The 14,479-nt window shown below is 48.0% G+C and overlaps 1 protein-coding gene across 16 annotated transcripts in view; it reads right to left on the bottom strand.

The window, feature by feature from the left end:
- Wdr27 (WD repeat domain 27) overlaps positions 1-14,479 on the bottom strand; it is a 153,030-nt gene that overhangs the window by 90,991 nt on the left and 47,560 nt on the right. For all 16 annotated transcript variants that reach the window (XR_007348610.1, XR_007348608.1, XM_048805778.1 and 13 more), the window contains 4 exons: positions 10,653-10,750; positions 9,325-9,414; positions 8,575-8,696; positions 6,755-6,888 (listed from right to left, as the gene is read on the bottom strand). Coding sequence is in view for 14 of the 16 variants with exons in the window: in XM_048805778.1 (XP_048661735.1) it covers positions 6,755-6,888; positions 8,575-8,696; positions 9,325-9,414; positions 10,653-10,750 (444 nt within the window). In the remaining 2 variants the exon portion in view is untranslated. The remainder of the gene's footprint in view (positions 1-6,754; positions 6,889-8,574; positions 8,697-9,324; positions 9,415-10,652; positions 10,751-14,479) is intronic.

The raw sequence follows: 14,479 nt of genomic DNA, 5'->3' as shown, positions 1-14,479 counted from the left end.
CTAACACTATTTGCTGACAACATGATTTGATACTTAGAGGATCCAAAAAATTCCACCAGAAAACTTCTAAAATAAATAAATAAATTCAGCAAAGTAGCAGGATGTAAAATCAATACCCACAAATCAAATGCATTTCTATAAATCAGTGATGAATCCTCTGAAAGAGAAATTTAGAAAATTACCCCATTCATAATAGCCTCAAAAAAAAAAATTGGGAATCAATTTAACAAAAGAAGTGAAAGACCTCTACAAATGAAAACTACAGAACACTAAAGAAGGAAACTGAAGAGGACCTTAAGATGCGAAGATCTCCCATGTTCTTGGGTAGGAAGAATTAACATTGTCAAAATTGCCATACTACCAAAAGAGTTATACAGATTCAATGTGATTCCAACTAAAATCCCAATTTCATTCCTCATAGAAACAGAAAAAGCAATCGTGAAATTCATTTGGAAAAACAAGAGACCCAGAACAGCCAAAGCGATTCTTATCAAGAAGAGTGAAGCAGGAGGCATCACTATACTACAAAACTATAGTAACAAAAACGGCATGGTACTGACACCACAATAGACATGTAGACCAATGGTACAGCATAGAAGACACAGAGACAAACCCACACAAATACAGTTATCTCATGCTAGACAAAGGGGCCAAAAATATACATTGGAGAAAAGACAGCCTCTTCAACAAATGGTACTGACAAAACTAGAAATCCATATGTAGCAAAACGAAATTAAACCCCTCTCTCACCCTACACAAGACTCAACTCAAAGTAGATCAAGGACCAGCAATTATACCGGAGACCCTGTGCCTAACTGAAGAAAAAGTAGATCCAAATCTTCATCATGTCAGATTAGGCCCAAACTTTCTTAACAAGTCACCTAAAGTACAAGAAATAAAATCAAGAATCAATAAATGGGATGGATTCAAACTAAAAAGCTTCTTCTCAGAGCTGGGGATGTGGCTCAGCACTGGGTTTGATCCTCAGCACCACATAAAAATAAATAAAAAAATAAAGGTACTGTGTCCAACTACAACATATATATATATAACCAAGGGGGTGAAGAGAGAGCCCGCAGAGTGGCAGAACCTCTTCACTACACACACATCAGATAGAGCACTAATCTCCAGGATATATATAAAGAACTCAAAAAACACCAAAAAAGCAAATAACCCAATCAATGAATGGGCTAAGGAACTAAAGAGACACTTCTCAGAAGATGATATACAATTAATCAACAAATATTTGAAAAAAATTAACGACTCTATTAATTAGAGAAATGCAAATCAAAACTACTCTAAGATTTCATCTCATTCTAGTCAGAATGGCAGTATTAAGAATATAAGCAACAATAAGTGGGGGAAGAGGCACACTCATACACTGCTGGTGGGACTGCAAATTGGTGCAACCATTATTGAAAGCAGTATGGAGATTCCTTGGAAAACTTGGAATGGAACCACCATTTGACCCAACTATCCCACTCCTCAGTCTATACCCAAAGGACTTAAAATCAGCATACAACAGTGATGCAGCCACGTCAATGTTTATAATACCACAATTCACAATAGCTAAACTGTGGAAGCAACCTAGATGCCCTTCAATAGATGAGTGGATAAAGAAACTGTGGTATACATACACAATGGAGTACTACTTATCATTAAAAGAGAATAAAATTATGGCATTTGCAGGTAAATGGATGGAGTTGAAGAATATCATGCTAAGCAAAGTAAGTCAATCCCCCAAAACGAAAGGCCAAATGTTCTCTCTGATAAGTGATGCTGGTCCCTATGGGGGTGGGATCATGGGATGAGTGAAGGAACTCTGGATTGGGCAAAGGGGAGGGAGGGAGAAGAGGGGTAATGGGGGTAGGAAAGATAGTAGAATGTGACAAACATCATTTCCCTAGGTAAATGTATGATTGCAAGGATGGTGGGACTCCACTTCACTTACAACCAGAGAAGTGAAAAACTGTGCTCCATTTGTGCACAGTGAATCAATGTGCATTCTACTGTCATGCATAACTAATTAAAACAAATTTAATACAATAAAATAATTTTAAAAATTTTTAAAAAGCAGAACATATTTGTTTAATTTGGAAAGTGTGTAAAATCAGGGGACTGTTCAAGTTAGGACGGGCCTTTCAGAAAGAGGGCGGGAAAGCCCAGGAGACACGGGTGAGCGAGGGATCCCTGCAGGAAGGCCGGTGGGATGTGCCGGGAGCTACGCACAGGCATGGGCCTCCTTGGTCACTTGTAGAAATAAAGCATAAAGATCGTGTTAGGATCAATGTTTCCTGATTTTCTGTGCTGCCAGCTGGGTGGTAGGTTTTGATTATTTACTTTGAGCCTGCATCTGCTTTCTACCTGAGAGAAGTACCTAGGAAGTGCCAGTTCGCTCCATGAATAAAGTTTCAAGCGGCTGCCATCTGCAGTGGTAATGGCAGTAGAAGGAGCACAGGTGGTTTGCAGGACCCAGGTGTCCAGCATCTCAGTCAGACCACCCATGTCAGGGGTCACATACGCAGCACTCAGCAATGGTCAGGAAGAGCACCCACTGTGGAATCCACTTCTCCCTCACCATCAGTTCAGATGCAGCCAGCAGGGGCTGCCAGTTGCAGCAGCCAACATTTCCTGATTTGGGACAGATTGGATGACATGGGATGGGATGACATGGGAGGGGAGGGGAGGGGATAAGATGGTAAAGAACAAGAAAGGTCCCACTCTGATCTTCAAAACGGCTGAGGGGTAGGTGAGGCGTAGCAAGCTAGGAGTGCAAAGGTGTCTTCAGTGATGGGACAGGGACTTAGTAGCTTTTTACCCTGACTCAGGTCATTTGCCCTGCTGATGAGGACGCAATTGTCCCACCTCTTATAACAAACAAGTTTAAGCAAAAATACAGCCACTCATGCCCACAGGTCTAGATTAATCCAAACAGTCATTTATAAGTTACTCATGAGGATAAGTTTTACCTGTGTTTGAAAAGAGGTTTTACTCTCAAAAAAAAGTAAAATACTTTCCTTATATAAGAGTGGAAACACAGAAATACAGAAAGAAAAGACAATATGTTTCTTTATGTCATCTTTTTAATGTTTCAATGCCATTTTAAATGTTAAATTGGATTCACACTAAAAACCATGTTGAGGCTATATTCATTTAAAAACATGAAAAATATTTCTCAATATCATTAAATATTCTTCAAAACCAACACTTCGATTTTTGCATTGAGCCACACAAGATGAATACACCCTTGGCTGTGCCTGGCGTTTTGGGGCCTCCACATTGTGAGAGCTAAGCGTGCACACCCTTGGTATCGTCTTTTCATGTCTGTGGCCAGGTAAATGTCTGAAAGAGGAGCCCTGGGGCACACCTCTCTGGCAGAGTGGTACACACCCACCTCCCTGGGAAGCTCCAACTCTGCACTCAGGAACACTGGCTTTATCACTTTGTAAAATTTCGCAAATACATAGAAGAAAAATGCGTATTTCACTGTGGTTTTTCTTTGCATTCTTTTGATAACTCTAGTATTGACTCAGCTCTACTCACAAGGGCCAAGATATCCATCAGGGATGGATGGAAAGGAAAGTGCAGAGCATTCACACAGCAGAATGCAATCAACCCTAAGGAAAGGCAATTCAGTCCTTGCGACTGGAGGGTGGACATGAAGCCACCATGCCAACGGGAGATGAGTCACTCAGACAGGAAGAGATACTGTGTGAGTCCACTCAGAGAGGTATTTTGCCCTCGCAGTGCAGACAGAATCACAAGAGCCACGACCAGGGAGTTTCAGGTACACAGGGAAATAAGCTCCAGAGACCTAGAACTCACCAGTCAGCCACCCTACAGGTGCCCCAACACCTAGGAGGGCGGGTCTCCTGGGACATCAGCCACCATAAAGGTGAACCTACACCTAAGGAGGCGGGTCTCCTGGGATGTCAGCCACCATAAAGGTGAACCTACACCTAGGAGGGACGGTCTCCTAAGACGTCACCCATCCTGCAGGTGCATTTACACCTAGAAGGGAGGGGCTCCTGGGACCTCAGCCCCCCTGCAGGTGCACCTACACCTAGGAGGGAGAGTCTCCTGGGAGCTCAGCCACCCTGCAGGTGCACCTACACCTAGGGGGGAGGGTCTCCCTGGGACTTCAGCCACCCTGCAGGTGCACCTACACCTTGGAGGGCGGGTCTCCTGGGAAGTCAGCCACACTGCAGGTGCACCTACACCTAGGAGGGAGGGTCTCCTGGGCCTTCAGCCACCCTTCTGGTGAACCTACACCTAGGAGGGCAGATCACCTGGGAAGTCAGCCACCCCTAGGTGCTCTCTGGCAAGTACTCTGACACAATAGAACTGTTTTAAACAAGAAAAAATTCTAAGAAGATCACACCCATCTTCATGCTTGTGGTCCAAGAACAATGGTGACATCACAGCATCAGGACAGAAGCTCACAAAAGGGAGAAGAAAAGGAGATCAGAGAACGCTGAGTAAACGCTGGAGCCCCACCTCTGATGTCCTGATGAGTAAGCAGCCACGAAGGGGTGGCTGAGGCCGCCGCCCTCATGTCTCAGTCTGTTTCATAAACCCCTCCCCAGGACATGCAGGGCTGTGGAGGGCGCCCTGGCAGGACCTGGAGGGACATCTCCCACTGGGATGGGTGTGGGGCCGTGGAGGTGTGTTGAGAGAGGAAGTAAGGGCACCACGCAGTGTGCTGAGCACGCCTCAGCACAACAGTGAGACCCAGCCACAGGCAGAGCAGAGGGACAGCCAGTCTGGAATCGAGTTGGTGGACCCAGCAGCTGACAAACAGGCCTCCTATTTGAAAAAGGTGGAAACTGCCTGCAGGTGACACCAGCAGGTCACCAGGCTTCCCAGGGAGGCACTGCCCTGGCTCGGTGGCACTGAGGCAGTCACGGCCTCTGTGGGCTGTGGCGAGCGCCACAGCAGGCATGCTCAGGAGAGGCCACCCCTGCACAGCTGTGCCTGTGGCTGCCCCACACTCTCTGCGTGGCAGAGTGTCCCAGGAACTGCAGGATCTGAGCAGTGAGGGCAGGAAAACACCTGGCTAGCAGCAACCTCGAGGCTCACAGCTGGATGGCCCCCTAAAAGAACGGCCACAAAACCCTTCAGGGGACACACAGGGCCACGGAGGGGATGGACATCATGGAGGAGGAGGTCACCCAGGGACAGGGAGGGAAACCCCATGACTCCCTGGCAGCTGACGTACTGAGGGCCGAGGACCAGGGACTATGTCTTCAAGTCAGCGGTCATTGCCCCATCTTCCCTCAGCAGTGCAGGACTGGCAAGCAGCTGGGGCGGGGCGAGGTCGCCTTTTTGGTCCTCACCATCAGTGAGCAGACAGAGGATCCCCAGCCCCAGGAGTCTGGCATCAGCACTGGAAGAACTAGGGAGAGCCAGAAGGGCCAGCGCCTTCCAGGTGGGTGGCGTGAGCTGAGATGGGTGGGGTAGGGAGCCCCACCACGTTCTCCACACTGTCCACCTGGGTCACACTTTGTCAGGAGCAGGCACTGGACTCAGGATAGGCCATACCTGAGCCCAGGTCCCCCTCGGATGCAGACGTGGGAAACCCTGGTGGTCTAGCACTCTTCTTCCCAGCTGAAAACACACAAGCTGCTCGAGAGGTGGCCTCACGACTAGCTAGGGGCAGGTGGCCGGAAAGCCCTTCCATGCTTGCTGGGTATTCCAACTCCTCAGGGGCTAGCTCCATCAACTCCCACAACCTCCAGCCCCCACCAGACCAGCACAAACTGACCAGACAGCAGTGTTGCAAACAGATGCCCAAGCAGCCTTCCCAGACTCAGCTCCAAGGAGAAGCCTGGCTCCATACCCACAGGGTCACCTCCATCCAGCAACACCACAGCCCCAGGGCCCTGCGCCCACCAGGCCATGGCCTAAAGGCCCCCTCATCTGGCTGTGAGAGAGGCACGGCCCTTGGAGCCACAGCAGCAGCTGCCTTGAAATCATGGCAGAGCCAACAGCAGGACAAAGCCCACAGCTTCCCTCTCTAGGTCCCTGTGGCTGTCGCTACAAGAGGGAGGATGCTGAGGGACACTCCTCAGGGAAGGCAGGAGGAGAAAGAGGCAGCCCCCACCAGGGCACAGAGCACTCCAGAGCAGGCCCAAGCCTCCCTCTCCAGACGGTGCACAGGACACCACAGGCCCAAAGCAGCCTGAGGGCAGGAAACCGGGAGCGTCCACCAGGAGAAGAGGGAGGGCAGGGCACGCTTCACGTCTTCAGACAGGCCAGCCCCAAAGCCACACAGCTCAGAATCCTGACCGTGGTCACCAAGACAGGCGGCTGCCTTCCCAACTGAAACCTGTGGGGGCAGGACACGGCAGGAACACAAAGCCATAGAGGAGCAGGCATGCCCGCGGGCCGGAGCAGGGCAGGCACAGAAGGGCTGGGCAGGCCCCGACTCTCTCAACAGTTATTTCTTTAAAAATTTGAAGACAAAGACGACAGAATGTGAAAATTTAACTATTTGTCGTGAACAGCAGGTGTCCCTATAACATCACTTAGCATGGGACAAGGTGATGATCTGCCTTGCCAAGCCACTCAAGCCCCAGGTTCCCTCACCTGTCCCACCAGAGGTCCCCAGTGTGGACATCAGAGGAGCACTCAGAGGGTACAGACTCGGTCCTACACTCTCACCAACGCCTGTTGGCAACATTTTTAACACAAGCCCTTTCTGAGCACAACTTCCTAAACAGGACAGGGAGGAAAGTCCCCGCAGGCCACCTACCTTTTTATCTCATCTCTGACGGGGTCCACATGGTACCTCAGCAGCTGGAGTTCCTGGCCAGAGGACAGTAGAATGAAGGCATCCATGTAGTAGAACTGTGCGGATGGCACCGGCTTACAAAGCCCGCCTCTGCCCTGTGGAGCACATCGTCATCAAAAACGCACAAAGGACATGACAGGATTCATCACCTAGGCAGGAGATCCTCCCCAAACACCCAAGTCTATAGATCCTGATCAATAAATGAATTTCAACACCCACATCTAACTTCAAATTCCCAATATACCCTCCACACCCACATCAATCCATCCTCGACACCCACATTGATCCGTCCTCGACACCCACATTGATCCATCCTTGAGACCCACAACTATCCATCCTCAACACCCACAACTATCCATCCTCAACACCCACAGCTATTCATCCTCAACACCCATATTTATCCATTCTCGACACCCACAACTATCCACCCTTGATATCCCCAACTATCCGTCCTCAAACCCCTCAACTATCTATCTTCAACACCCAGACCTATCCATCCTCGACACCTAGACCCATCCCTCCTCAACACCCACACCCATCCTCAACCCCACATCTACCCTCTTCACCCATGTTTACCAGCATCATCACCACATCTATCTGTCTTCCACACCCACATCTATCCTCAACCCACACATCTATCCAAACGCTAGATTCAATGCACCTGGTAGAACTAACCTACTGCATCGATGCTGCTTACTTGCTATTACTGAAAGGCTTTCTAGGATCAAATTTTACCATAATGAGCATTTTGAGTTCCAACTGTTTACAAACCTTAAAATGAAAACAAATCTAAACTTCACATAAAATACAGTATTAACAAGGACTTCCTTAGTGTTGGGATTTTAAATACATTTTGCAGCAGAGCTCTCTCACAGACACAAGCCTCACAGCTGGAAATTCACACCTCCTTTCTTAAGCACCGCCAAGCACTTGTCCACGGACCCTGGGACCTAACTGACCACCTTCCCTTCTCCTCCCAGCAGTACTCAAACCTACTGAGCATAATGGCTTCACCACACAGGACTGCTCCTGTGGGTTCACTGGGACTGTATCTCTGCCTCTGCTCAGCACTAGCTCAAGAAAAGACCAAGAGTCAAAATTCATACCTTCTTAAAGGGAAAGAAACCATATGGTCCTCAAACCATCATAGTTGAGGACCCCCTGCACTCAAGATCCATAGAAGATCAACATTACCATTTTTCAAAATGTCACACTTCTTATGTGTTCAGTTTGTTGTTCACCAGGTCATAAGTTCATGAGCTGAATTCCAATCTCCTATTATAACATCTGCTTCTCAGTGCAAGATTATTGCAATTTTCTATCACTCCTTTCTCATTCTATGTTCAAATACCCTCACATAAATTCATTAACACAAGTCATTTAACTCCCCCAGAAGACACTTTCTCCACATAATCTCCTCTTGGCCATTACTAGCTTCAGTATAAAATCACACTGAATGAGCATCAGAATGACTCAAGCACCTTGGTACTGTTCTGCCATCTGCAAACCATGGCAACTGTGAGGCTAAGTCAACCCACGTACACTGCACGCAGCGTGCACCAGGTATGGATGTATGTGTGCGCGCCGGCTGTGAGTTACGTGTGTGTGTGTCTTATGTGAATGTCTGCATCAGGAAACTAACTGATGAGCAATTTCTACCGCATTGAAGCCAACCCCTGGCTCATATCCATTCCCTAATCTCTGGGTCAGGTAAGAGGGGGCCTTTGAGGAAGCCATGACTGTCAACAGCTCATGCACAGACCTCACAGCTTCTACATTACCAGAAGCAGCAGGGGCTCCTTCCTGTGAACCGACCACAGCCTCAGAGTCTGGTCCTGGGCAGCAGAGAGCAGCCACCTCTGGTCATGGCTCCAGCAGAGGGTGCTCACAGCTCCATCATGACCTAAAGGACCAGGAGAAAGGAAGCGCATCACCTGCACTTTCCTCCCGTGCACCACCAGGCCTCATTCAAGGAGTAAGCTATGCCGCTGGCAGCAGTGCCCCCTACGGCAATGCCACAGAGCCAAAGCTTTGACAGAAGCTCGCGGTGCACAGGCATCACTACCACAGCTTCTAGAGTTTTTGATAACCTCATCGCTCTTAAAACATGCAGCTCAAAGTCATGTGTACATCTGTGAGTATGCACTTTAAGAAAGGAAAGCTATAAAATGTAGCACTGTAAAAGAGGACTGCGATCTGAGGACTTCATAATCATGAGTCAGTATTTTGAAGAACTGTGTATGCACAAACCCCACTAAATCTCAAAGTACACTTCAAATACATCTTTTGATGGGAGTAATGAAATGCATCCCAGTTAATTAAGACTCACGCCCCTCCCAGCCTACAACTGTACACTCTTGCTCCTGACCTTCTTCCCTGGGTGTCACAGGCATGCAGGCAGGCATCCTTCCACTCCCCGACCAAGCCTTGGCCCTGCACTGCCACTGTCCCGCAGGAGGCCAAGTATGCCACCTGCTGACCACCATGGGACTTACCCTTCAGCTCTAGCACCCTGAAACAAAGACGCTTACCTGAAAGGGCAGCAGGTGTTCCAGTAAGGCTGGCTTCAAAGACCAGAGAAAGACTGTTGGCTAAGCCACAGGCCAACCACCGTCCATCTCCTGTGTGAAAATAAATACCGTTTATAAAACCCTGAAGCCTGGGAACCCCGCTGCAGGTCAGAGCAACCTGGACATTCCTTCCCTTGGTGGGGAACAAGGCTGTCAACAGGCCCACCAGCCCTCAAACACCCAGCATCTTGCATGGGCCCTTGCAGTGTGCCAGACTCAGGTTGACCCTCATACAAAGCAGGGCCATCTTCCCCACAACCCACAGAGCAGCAGGTGCTGTGATCATTGCCGCCCTCAGTATACAGGGAAGACCCAGAGCAATAGGCTGAGCCCAGGTCCTGGAGGTAATCCACAGCAGGAAGGAGGAACCCAGAGCGCGCTCCCAGGACACCACCTCCAACATTGCACTGTGCTGCCGCATGGCTAGGAAGCACACCAAGCCATACAGCCTGGGGAAAAGATTACAGATGTCATCCCCGTTCAGACTTGAGGATCTCCACCAGGCAGATGTCCTATCTCGATAACATCAAGCACATCAAATATTCAAAAGTTATTTAGCAGCAACATTACAGACATAAGTTCACAAAATTATTCAAAAAAATTTTGGTTAGAGTTACATAAAAAAGACAGGGATTTTGGCAGTGTAATAAATAATAAACTTTTAGTTTTTCACCAGAAATCTTTTGGACATGAAGCAGGTAGAGTGAAGGAAGTACTGGCACAGGGGACATCTCACCCAGCCAAACCAATGCACCTCTAAGTACACCTATCAGAGACGAGGGAAGGGAGCTGCCTCAGCTGACTGCAACCCTCTCAAGGCTACCTCCCCACTTACCAGCTTCCTGGAAAACAGGATGAGGTGCAGAAAAATGGGTGTGGACAAGAAGGAGAAGCCATTCCATACAGAACTACTATGGGGAAGACTAGACGGGTCATATTTGCAGGAAGGAGCCCAGCAAACCATCACCATAGGAAGAGATCAGCACACACTCCAGGAACACACGTCGTGAACAAGGAGCACACGTCTCCAGAGAAAGCTGGAGACATAGTGCAGCAGAAAAGAGCCCTGCCCCTGCCCCTGCCCCTGCTGAGCAGAGGGTGAGCACCCCTCAGGAGGGCCCGTGGAGCTCCTGAAAGGAACCTGAGAGTGAGGAGTGTGCCTGCACAGGGACAGGGTGGGAAATCTGCTCTGGGCACCCTACACCAACATGGGATTGAAGTCCTCAGCAATCCAGCTGTTCAATTAAGTGCAATCACAGCTTTTCTTCACATCACATGGCTGTGAATACCTGAGTACTGGACACAGCTCACAGCAGTGGGCTCCTGGCACACAGCAACCTGCTTGCTGGGTTTACTTGGCACGGAGGTCTCCAAAGGGTACTCCTCACTGGTAGGAGAACAGAAAAAATAAAAATAAAGGGCTTATGTCAATGAGTTTACAAATAAACACGAAACCAGGTGAAGTGGATTTCTCCTAATTACCTAATATTGTTCTATAAACTTGGAAATATATAAACTCTACATTTGGAAACACATAGGACTACAGAAAGATACTAACGTTCAAAAATTTTTAAAGGGAATGCATTTAAATGAATCATTATTCCTACATGGCCTAGAATACACAGCTACTACCTATAATAATGATGCTAAATATAAAAAATTCACTAGAAGAATTCTCTTGTATGAGTATCATGGAATGCATTACACAAAAGGCATGGCAGCCATAAACTCCAGCTGTATAACAGAAACACAGCCATGGAATAGAGCATGCTGGTAGGTGCAGATGCTCCTGGACTTAAAGTCAGGCTGAGGCACAATACCCCTCTCATCATCTGAAAATGTAGTAAGTCAAACATGCCTTGACACACAGTCATGGAATGGAGCACCCACACACCTACACAGAACCTCACACCCAGGCTGCACAGTAGACACACAGTCATGGAATGGAGCACCCACACACCTAGACGGAACCTCACACCCAGGCTGCACAGTAGACACCCAGTCAAGGAATGGAGCATCCACACATGCTGGTAGGTGCAGATGCTCCTGGACTTAAAGTCAGGCTGAGGCACAATACCCCTCTCATCGTCTGAAAATGTAGTAAGTCAAACATGCCTTTTCGGGAGCATGGAAGGTGGAAGAAGCAAGCTCAGCAGCTGTTCCCAGTCTCCTCACATCACGGAAAGGAGGCAGAGGATGAGGAGCAGAGTCAGGAACCCCAAACCCAGGCAAAGGCAGGAAGCTCGGCCCTGACACCACGAGACTCACTCAAGAACAAAGCAAGGAAGCTGCTCTGGCCCTGAGCAAAGGAAAGCGGATCCGCGAGGCCCCACAGCCCCACCACTGACCTTGGTGGGCAGTGCCATGGGAAACCCGGGACTGTCCCCAGGACTGTGGCACCCTACCAGAGGGGAGCTGTCTGACTACTCAGGGGCATCGAGATCCACTTCCCAGATGGTGAAAGCCATAAACAGAAGCCTGCCAGGGTAAGGTCCCTGGATACCCCACGCATCTGAGTCAGAAGGTGCCGCAAACACAGCCAGAGGGTGATGGGAGGGGAGGCTACCAAAGCCAAAGCAACAGGAAGTGGCTGCTCCAGGCTTCCTGGCACCCAACCTGATCTGTCATCTCCACTGGCAAGTGACAGGGCATTGTTTGGATACCGGTGGGTTCTTCCATCAGACATAGTCAACAGGGGAATCAGGGCCCACCATCACAACCTGGGGCAGGTGAACCACCAGAGACCCTTCACCACAGTACCCAGAGAGTAGCATCAGCCAGGGGAGTATTTCTGCACCACAGAACATTTGCAGAAAATCTACAACCAGAGTTCCTGTGCTCGAGGACAGCCACCAGGATCTCCACCACCATGGACACAATCAAACAGAGGAGAAGAGGTACAGCAGTCATTGGGTAGCTCCAGAGCCTGCATCCTGAAATCTTCACACAACAGAAAGAACCAAGCCTCAACACTGCACCCTCTGAACAGTCAGTGGCAGGCCCCAGAGCTGACAAGCCAGAACCAGCTGATGGCAGGTTCATAGCAACTAAGGAATTAGCTCCTGTGCACCTGCAATTCTAAAGAGATCTAGAGCAAAGACACGGACATCTGCTAACTATCTAAACCCCAATAAAATCCTATCCAAGAAGCAACAAGACTGTGCTCCACCCTGACCTGGGTTACCACAAATAACTCTTTGACTTGGATGATAGTTGTACCCCCATAGCCAGCATTGTACCTTCCACCCCCTGGTCTGTCTTCCACCTAGTGGTTTAGAGCATTAGTTAGAACCCACCTTCCTATCTTTCTTCTAGTTTATATTGCTCACTCTACCCTCCTTTCATCTTCTTGCTCTATCTATTGCTACTTCAAATACCACCATCCACTTCTCCTTTCTACCTTGCTGTGAATCATTCTTTTATATATTTTCTCTCATTTTTTCTTTCTGTCTCACTTTTTCTCTCCTTTTTTTTTTAGTTTTAATATTTAGTCAGTTAGTTAGTTAGTTTTCGGCAGACACAACATCTTTGTCTGTATGTGGTGCTGAGGATCGAACCCGGGCCGTACACATGCCAGGAGAGCGCGCTACCGCTTGAGCCACATCCCCAGCCTACTTTTTCTCTCCTTTTTTGCCCAATCTTTCTCCCCCCCCCCACTGTATCCCTCATTTACAGTTATATGTAAGTTTACCAAGTGCAAAAAAACTATTTTTTTACCTATTCCAGAACCATATACAAGTTCAAACATGGGTTTAAGGAACTGTGGAGAACCACAGCAACCTGTTTTGTTTCCCGTGAGGTTGAAGAGCGTGAGTCTGAAGTGACTACAGCGAGGAGGACTCAGTGGCGTCCCTCAAAGTGGTGCTGACATTGGAATCGGCAGAGGTCACATACTGACTGAAAATATCAGTATCTGCATATTTACCCAACCCAGAGCGCTTAGAAGAAAGAAGCTCACAAAGTAGTCCCTTGCTAAAAGGAATGAGAAGTACCCAATAGATGAGTCGAGATTCAAACAATGTGACAAAGCAGGGAAACAAGCTGCCCAAACCGCCCAAAATGCTTCAAAAACCGACTCCGTCAATGCAAAAGTGAAGGAAATGTGTTTAGTCAGATTTTTTGCTGCTATGACTAAAAGACCTGACCAGAACAATTATAGAGGAGGGAAAGCTGGTTTAGGGGCTGACAGTTCCAGAGGTCCCAGTCCACAGACAGCAGGCTCCACCCCTCGGGACTCGGTGAGCAGGACATCATGGTGAAAGGCAGCAGAGGGAAGGAGCTCACATGGGTCAGGAAGCACAGAGATTCTACTTGCCAGATTCACACACATACCCAGAGCCAGGCCCCCAACGCCCCACCTCCCCCAGCCACACCCCACCTGCCCTTGGTTCCCACTCAATCCCATCCGTGATCGATTCACTAATATGGGGTAAAGGCTCTTAAAACCCATCACATCTCCTCCAAAGCTTCTTGCATTGTCTCAGACATGGGCCTTGGGAGGACAACACACATCCCAACATGACAACATGCCAGAGAAGGAATCTAGAAAGTCCATAGTTAGAATGTTCTGAGCTAAAAGAGAACATGAGAACTGAAATTACAGAGAAGATTCAGGCAGTAAAAGATTACTTCAATAAAGGGGTGGAGGCTCTGAAAAAGAACCAAATGGAAATCCTCAAAATGAAGGAATCAATAAACCAAATTAGAAATTCAGTGGAAAGCACCACCAGTAGATTAGAACACTCTGAAGACAGACTTTCAGACCTCAAAGACAAAGCATATACTCTTGAAAATAAAGTCAACCATAAAGAAAAGACGTTAAAAACCAATGAACAGGGGCTGGGGTCGTGGCTCAGTGGTAGAGTGCTCGCCTAGCATGCATGAGGCACTGGATTTGATCCTCAGCACCACATAAAAATAAAAATAAAGATACTGTGTCCACCCAAAACTAAAAAATGAATATAAAAAAATGAACAGGTTCCAGGGTTGTGGCTCAGTGGTAAAGTGTTCAACCTAGCACATGTGAGGCACTGAGTTCAATCCTCAACACCACATAAAAATAAATAAATAAAATAAAGGTATTGTGTCCAACTACAACTAAAATATATATATATAT

Source organism: Marmota marmota, unplaced genomic scaffold (genome assembly GCF_001458135.2).
Source record: "Marmota marmota marmota unplaced genomic scaffold, marMar, whole genome shotgun sequence".
NCBI lineage: Eukaryota > Metazoa > Chordata > Mammalia > Rodentia > Sciuridae > Marmota > Marmota marmota.
The sequence above is the reverse complement of the archived record's forward strand: the minus strand, read 5'-3'. Positions and strand labels throughout refer to the sequence as shown.